This window comes from Camelina sativa, chromosome 18, assembly GCF_000633955.1.
Source record: "Camelina sativa cultivar DH55 chromosome 18, Cs, whole genome shotgun sequence".
NCBI lineage: Eukaryota > Viridiplantae > Streptophyta > Magnoliopsida > Brassicales > Brassicaceae > Camelina > Camelina sativa.
The window spans coordinates 20,772,545-20,780,801 of record NC_025702.1 but is presented as its reverse complement, the minus strand read 5'-3'; the positions used below and the strand labels follow the sequence as shown (position 1 = coordinate 20,780,801).

The following is an 8,257-nucleotide window of genomic DNA, read 5'->3' as shown; positions in this document are numbered from 1 at the left end:
ACAGATGGCACGTGATTCGGAAGCCAAAACTCTGGCAAGTGGAGCAATCCTCAATACAAACTAAGGTCGGAGTTTCCTTTTTTACAGGAATATATACTAATTATGCATGTCCAAACTTTCTCTATATACTTACAATTGTTGTGTGAGTGCAGAAGAATCTGAGAGAACAGAGGAACATAGGCTATGAGGGCTCAAGAGTGGCTGATATATCAGTGATGGCCACAGATTACAGCCCGGTACTGAAATGGTTAAGCTACAGGACGTCTCCAGATGCGTTTGCAGGAATGGGCGAGGAGACGGATGAGGAGAGTGAAATTTCTGAAGATGATGAAATACAAGACTGGTGACGTTTAACATCTTCCGGTTCTTATATGTTAGGTTAAATGAAACTGGTATGGTAGTTTACGTCAAATGAAAGAAGGCTAATTGTTCTGCTTACTTCTAAATAGGAATTTGACAGTCACTTCTATTATCTAAGAATGGTAATTATATCCTTGGTTTGATGAAGATAATATAAATGCAGATTTTAATCAGAGTTAAGTCCTGGTTTAGAGGGATCATCATACAAGGTTAAGAAGGGACAAACCAACCAACAAACGAAAACAATTACTCAACAGGGTCCTCTAGTGGGCTTTGACACTCGATCCTAGCTTTGTTAATCAAGACACGGGAATCAGCCTTGAGGGCCGGCGCAAGCCAAGGCAATGTGATTATCAAGGCTCATAATTTTTCTGGCAGGGAAAGAGCTAGCCATTAATCGTATAGAAAGGAAGCTTATACGCATCAGAGGAATGAACTTACACATGATTTCATAACTAGGAACAAGATTCGTATGAAGCCAAATTTTATTTAGATCTTCTTAAGTTAAAGAAGAGACCAGAGAGCGAGAGAGAGACCACCACCACCAGACTAGGCAATCTCACTCGTGTTCATCATTCCCTTTAAATGGGCCCTTAAATGCCTAGAACTTCAAATTACAGGCCCATTAATTAACCCAGTAGATTAGATAGAATGGGTCTATTTAAAAAAATTACATCAAGTTTCCTCCCGCGCGCGTTTTATATGATTTACCAAACAAAACCATTGATGAATGAACTAAGATTTTCTTTCATTTGCTTTGCTTTGATTTGATGCAACCAAAAAAAACATTTTATGAATGAAACAGTGCAATCATCCCGCAAACATCTTTCTCCTTCTACGTTGTTGTTGTTTCTGAGAAAATTGAAGCACAAATGTACGAATCTCCATGGGACCAAGCTCTACTTGTAAACTCGACTTGTCAACGGCTCCCCCTCTTTCCGGGTGGGCTAATGATGACTGTTCCTCCTCCCCTTCCACTTTCCACTTCATCTTCTCCTTCATCTTTGCCTTCTCTTGGTTTCCCGACAAACTCATTTCTTTCACTTCTTTTATCTGCCAATTTCAAATCAATCATTCATTCACATCCACGTCCCCGGCCCAGTACTTTACGTAAGATCGAGCAAGTGTTTTTCTTACCATTTTCCCCGAAAACAACTTCTTAAGCTCAACTTTAGCCATTTTCGAGTTATCACTGTCTTCTCCAGCCTTGTAAAAAAAACAACGTGCAGTACTCATTTTCAATCATCATTATTAACTGTCAATATATATATATATATATATAGCTCAATTCAAGAACATATATCATCAACAACTAATCTAATAAGTGAAGTAGTCGTCGTCTGACCAATTGACTCGCATGTACCTCGTAGAGATGAGCCAGGTGGAGAAGGACTTTCCCCATGATCTAACTCCTCAAGAGTGATGATAGCAATGTTTTGAGGCAAGGTGTACAGAGGATCCATTGCATAACCTTTCACAGTGTTGGAGGCTTTCCATTTCTCCTTGTTATCCTGTGCGAATGTCATTACAAGAGGGGAGTATATTTCCTGCCCAGTCTCTCGTCTCCACCGCGCTCCTTCTCCTACCTTGTTTATGCTTACATAGTATTTCCCACGAACCTGTGCTTTTACACAAGTTTGCATGGTCAATTTTTTTTTGTGGTGGATCGGACCAAAAAAAAAAAAATTAAAACACACACATTTTCATAATTGATTATTTGATCATACCGTTAATCCTGCGCAGGTATTATTATTCACGCACACTGTTTCCGCAAGGCTCTCCTCTACTCCTCTCGAGTCATCCATGCACATACTCCTGTTTCCATGTGTTCACTCAACCACACATTAATAATGATGTTTCTTTCTTTCTTTCTTTTTTTTTACAATACAGAACTAGTGATGAAATTTGGAACCTGTGAAGCATCAACTCTATTTCACCGTCCTTAATACTAGCACCCCCAGTAGCCCGGTCAACCAACACCGACAACTCTGCTTTCTCGTCTTTTGTGTACATTCCAAGAGTAAGCTGAACAATAATCACACTAAATATGCGTTAACACTGCCAAGCCATCCTACAATCGATTCTGCTTATTCCTGCAGCATATTAATAGTGCTTTTACCGGATAGTAGTTTGCTGCTATTGGCTCATTCACTTCGAGAAGCCAGTCTGTTCGTTTATCCCTGACCTGCATTAATAGAGTGCACTTTCTATTCTCAGTTACAATGTCAGTATGCAACATATTTTTATTGCAACCCGGAAACACAGTTTCATTGGTGTTTGAAACAATGATAATTAATATAGAAAATTCAGGGTACCCGTTTCAGAAAGTCTCTTCCGTTAGAGTCAGTATAAAACGCCTTATCTGTAGTCATACTTGTTACCATTCGCGTGATAATCTCTTTCCCTATTAGTTCACTGTTACTAACAGGAATTGGACCAATCTGCTAAAGAGAATGAGCTTCATGGATCTTTTTTTATCCCGAAAAGAACCTGAATTAGAGTTTTGGAGAAAACACTTACAGTGAACTCAAACTCGGCGTGCTCTTTATCTTTGTACAGTCTTATCACCTAGATAACACAAGTATGCATCAACATGTACAGGATTCTAAGAAAAGATATCTCCCATCAATTGCTGTTGCAGCTAGCTAGCCATTAATAGTACAATTTGTATATGGAATTACAACTACTACAAACTATGACTAATTACCTGTGCCACCCAAGGACTAAACTGCTGGTGCACCTCATCTACTAAAGGCCCTCGCACAATCTGCAACTTTAGCTGCACATTACCATATGGGAGAGTAAACCAGTATAATCAATGAAAGCATCAGTCACAGTCTATATCTTCCAAACAGGTATTTACTATGGATTATATATATATATATATATATATATATATATATATTACTTCTATCATATAGATTTTGTGGGTCTATTTGAGAATGAGGACTACAAAGACTATTATTGTCTTCTTCCTACATATAAAACGATGGTGTGTAGAAAACCTAGAGATTTTCTGATCTAATATCCTGATGATAGAACTCAGCATCCCCATGCTCTTGGTTGGAGTATCAAGTTACAAAATGTATTGTAAAGGAGTGACTCACTTTCGACGAAGAAACAGCAAAAGCCAAGGAACCGTTAGGCCGAAAAATATATGCACCGGAAACCTGCGGATCTTTTTCGTTGCCCACATTCGAAGCATACCAGAAATAGTTCTGATTCATCATTATGTCAGCCTGACAGAAATATATATATATATATATATATATATATATATATATATATTAAAAANTGTTAAAAAGCAATTGTGTTTGAAAAAAATCAGTGGGAAGGAGTGAATAAAACGAAACAATTCATTACTCCTGTTCTGGAGTTGTACATCCGCTCTAGAAGACCAGAGTCTGAAGAAATTATCATCTTTAGATTTCCTGGACCAATTTCAGTCCTTTTGTTCACCGGACTAAGCATCACTGAAGAGTCTGTGTGATTGCTGCTTCCTATATATCATGCATCATCGTAAGAAAAGAAAATCATGAGGGAAAGGCACATGTCTATCTTTTTCTATCGAAATCGTACAGCTAGCCTAGCATATATATATCTCCAAACCTTGTGCGGATGCTTTTTTAGATATGAAGAACGTGTTCCAACCAAGTGGCGGCACTGTTGCTTTAAACACGAGCCAATACTTTGGAATCTGCGTTGAAGATATTCCAAGATAAGCATTTGTGTAGAATTTTCTGAGGTTGCTCGTGACATTATCCATGGGGATGTATTGAGCATCAAGGGTGTTTCCAGATGAATCTTCCACGCTTAGACCTGCATCATTGACCTGGTGCATATATAACGTCGCTCTTAATTAGTAAAACATAGAAATAAAATGATCCAAATGAAACGGAGGCATGAAATATGACCGACCGGTATCCTGATGATTTCTGTACGATTCCATCCAAGGGAGTTATAGGCCACCAGAATCTGAAGATCAAACTGTGAGATTAGTTCCACAAAACCTAAACCTAAGCATATGTATCTTAAAAGATTGTTGAGACATGTGATGGAATTACCAAGCTCTTTTGCCCTGGAATGGTTTCTTCTGTCGTTGGGCAATAGCTGATATTCATCAAAGAGCACTGCTCTCATTTGATTCCAACAAAAATGGTGATTACTAGATAATCTTTTTACTCTAATATTCCAAGTAGGAAACTCATAATATCCACATCAGTCATCACCATGGAACTTGATTGTTCACTCACTTTTCTATGAAAAAGGTTGAAAACTAAACCGAGTTTGTAGGATGTATAACCTGGCTGAATGCTATAGCAGGTTTTGTGCAGCCACCTTTTGAATCCTTTTTCAGTAAGCATGCAAGTGCGGAATTCACCACAGCTTCTGCCTATAAAATGTATGATGAAGTCAATTACAGCTAAACAAATACAGAGCAAATTAAAAAGAAAGAGCAGTGTTTTCACATAGAATTTTATTAATTCCCCATAGTGATCTTACCTCAGAAGCACCAAGGGCTAGGCGTTTCATGTAATCATTAGTTACATGCTGCTTGGCAGTTCCAGTGACAGCATCATGGTGCTGCGCAATCCCTAAAGCATGCCCAAGACTGCAAGTGTTTGGACCTCCTGATTTCTTGCCCACCAGAAATTCAAGTTGCCTTGCAGCCTATTTGGGAGAGAAAAGAAAAAAGCCAAAATGCAAGGCCGCCATGTTCATGTTAGAATTTTAACTAGGAAAAGCGAAACGGGACTCCAGATTGCAGTTTGATACCAAGTAGTATCCGCTAAGAACCCGAACATATCGTTTAAAAGCAGGACGGCTGGAGAAGTAGCCAGTCCAGTAAGCATATGCCCGATCCGCGTATCTGCACGAGTAGAGAAAGTAAGATGTTGAAGGAATGTAAATTTAAAATTTATTTCAGTAAAGTCACTCACGGGAAAAAGTCATCAGTCTTGAGAGGCCAAGTAACATCGGCATCATTCTTGGCATCAACATAGAGAGATGGTGTGGAGTATAAGGCGTTGACACGGCCATCCTGTGGAATTGTTGAATGGGGTTGATGAGAAACCGAGACAGGAAAAAGATTGATTGAGCAAGAGACATGGAAAAACCTTGTTAACATAATGGATAAGTCTGTCCATCTGTCTGAACCAAGACTCGGCAAACTGGTACTGAAAATCATCACCCATCGTCCACATCACATGGTTCCCTCGACTCACATTGGCCTATTAATTATGATGATCACGCTGACTTCAGAATAATCCAAGCTTACAGTACACTAGCATGCACAACCATCAAATAGAAATAAAGAAATAAATTCTCAGAGACTAATTAATTACATAAACCAGAGAAGCATTGACGAAACTATCAACCGCCTCCTTGATGTTATAGCCATCGGAACCAGGGTCGTCCTGCAAAATAATTACCAAGTGAATCGATGGGATTACCTAAAAGAAAAGAAAAAGAAAGGAGATCTAGAGGGGAAGAAGGGAACCTGGATGGGGACGTAATCATCGCTGACTTCATAGTGAAAGCCAGAGGGAGGACCATAATGAACAAGAAAGACATTGGTGAAGATCTGAGAAGAAGAAGCTAAAGTTTTGGATCCTCTCCAGATGACTTCCAGTGATTTCTCGGCCTTGCGCTTTTCTCTGTCTTGGTAATCGATTCTCGCGAAATGCAGAGAGTCCAACCCTAACTCTGCTCCGAGTAGGTAAGCTTGGACAGAGGAATGACCAAAGGGGTCGATTTGCCAAGCAGCACGAGGAGTTGTATTGAAATGTTGCTTTATAAAGCGATGCCCCCTTGTGGTTTGGTCAATCATATCTATGTAATGGCACGTTGCTTCATCATTCATACTCCATCCTCCATTTCTGCCACACCACATTCAAAATTGATTATGTGAATGAATTGTGTATCATGCACTAGCCCCCAAAAATGATGATCATGAAACAACAATAACAACAACTTACACAAACTCAAGTTGCCCGGATTTCACAAGTCTCTTCACTTGCTCTTGTATCTTGGGGCTTTGTTCTTCCCACCAACGCGTAAAGAAGGCCTTTTTCCATGACATAGTTAATCACATTGAGAGAGGAATAAACATATGGTTTATATGGTCAAATCCTCATATATTATAATTAAAGCAATATACATTGTAATTAATGTAAAGCAATTTTTTTTTGTTTACCATTTCCCCAAAGACAAACTTTCTATTGGGATCGCGAAGTAAAGAATCCAAGACAGAGTCCAGCACGTTCCTCACGCAAGCGTTCTGATCAAAATCAAGAGTCATTGTCTGAGGAAGTGAGGATATCTCATACTATATAAATAGTACGTACGTACGTACGAATGCTCTTTGTATCCATAATTACAAATATATATATCTATATATATGATTAATATATTCTCTCTATACTTAAAATAAACCTGGAGACTGTTGTTGGATCCTAGATAGTACTGATCAACGGTTTTCAACCATCCGACGTCGTCATGCGAATGCGGAACAAGATGAACATTTAGTTTCCCCGGAACCACTCTAGCTTCGGTGCCGTACTTCACGTATCGTTCGCCGTTGACGCTATCGACGGACAGACGCAGAACAGAAACAATAATAACACAAACTGCTGCTTTCAGTAAAGACAGAATGGGATTCGCCATTTTTCCGATGGCAAAGTGGTCGTCGTCGAGCTTCAGATGTCTTTTTTTTTTTTTTTTTTGACATTTATTATTATAACAAATGGAGAGAAATACAATGGTCAAAACGAAAGACCAATCCCAACCGTTTGATTTTGTTAAGATCCGACGGTCATCGTAAGTGTTTCTTTATTGTTAAGTGTGACTAGGATTATTAGATAGATTGGTTATTTCACCACAGTCCACAGACAGATATACTTGTATTTTTGTTCAATAATTTTATTTTCCTATAAATGTATTTAAATCTTACTTTTTCCTTTTTCCTCTTTGTAATTAAATTCAGTAGTCAACTATCAAAAAATTAAAATTTAAGTTGCAATGTCACTAAAATTTTTTTTTGTTAACAATTATAAAAAAAAAAAAAATTCCTGATATAATAAGACACAAATAAATCGATTTATTAGAAGAGATCAATAAAGAAAAATAGTGAATTTTAATATAAAAAAAAAAGCCTCTGGATGTATATTCTTTGTCCGTAATATGATAATGATAAAATAAAATAAAAGACTCTGAGTGGAGTAGAAGGTTTCTGAGAGAGGGAAACCAAATGCAATTCGCCGACGACCGCCTGAAACAGAAGGGGAGGAGGAGACATCATCATCAATTCATCGATCGATCGTTGAGCATCCTTGAAGAGAAGATGAGACTCATCGTCGTCGTCGTATCAAGAAGAAGCTTTGTACTACTAGTAGTGGGTGGTGCTCCATTTCTCTGTTCTCTGCTACGGTTATCGCTCGCCACGGTTGTCCTCAATTCCATCTCTGCCTCTTTTCCGGATCTCCCTGCTAAATTTGGTCAATCCCCCCCCTCTTCCCTTTTTTTCCCTAAAATCCCAATTCGAATCTGCTGGTTCTTCTGGGGTTCTAAAACTATAGACTAGTTGTTTGTTTTTGATTCTTGATTTTTTTGATGTTCTTTATATAGACGGCTCCGTGACCAAAAACGGAATATGTGGAGCTCTATACGTGGCAGATCCTCTCGACGGCTGCTCACCGCTGCTCCACGCCGCCACATCCAACAACAACTTGACTCAACAACAGAGGACGAGGACTAGGACTAACTTCGCTTTGATCATACGAGGCGAATGTTCTTTTGAAGATAAGCTCCTCAACGCACAGAAGTCAGGTTTTCGTGCTGTCATTGTCTATGACAACTTTGACAACCAAGATCTCGTCGTTAGTAAGCCTCTCCTCTC

The 8,257-nt window shown here is 38.9% G+C and overlaps 1 protein-coding gene and 1 pseudogene across 1 annotated transcript in view; one reads left to right on the top strand and one right to left on the bottom strand.

Annotated features, from left to right (window-relative positions):
• On the bottom strand, positions 1,143-7,026 carry LOC104763692 (annotated as a pseudogene).
• The window catches only part of LOC104762959 (receptor homology region, transmembrane domain- and RING domain-containing protein 1), a gene marked incomplete at its 5' end in the record, with an annotated part of 1,998 nt that continues 1,509 nt past the window's right edge, over positions 7,769-8,257 (top strand). Inside the window, 2 exon segments of the mRNA XM_010486377.2 lie at positions 7,769-7,856; positions 7,987-8,241. Coding sequence (XP_010484679.2) covers positions 7,769-7,856; positions 7,987-8,241 — 343 coding nt within the window.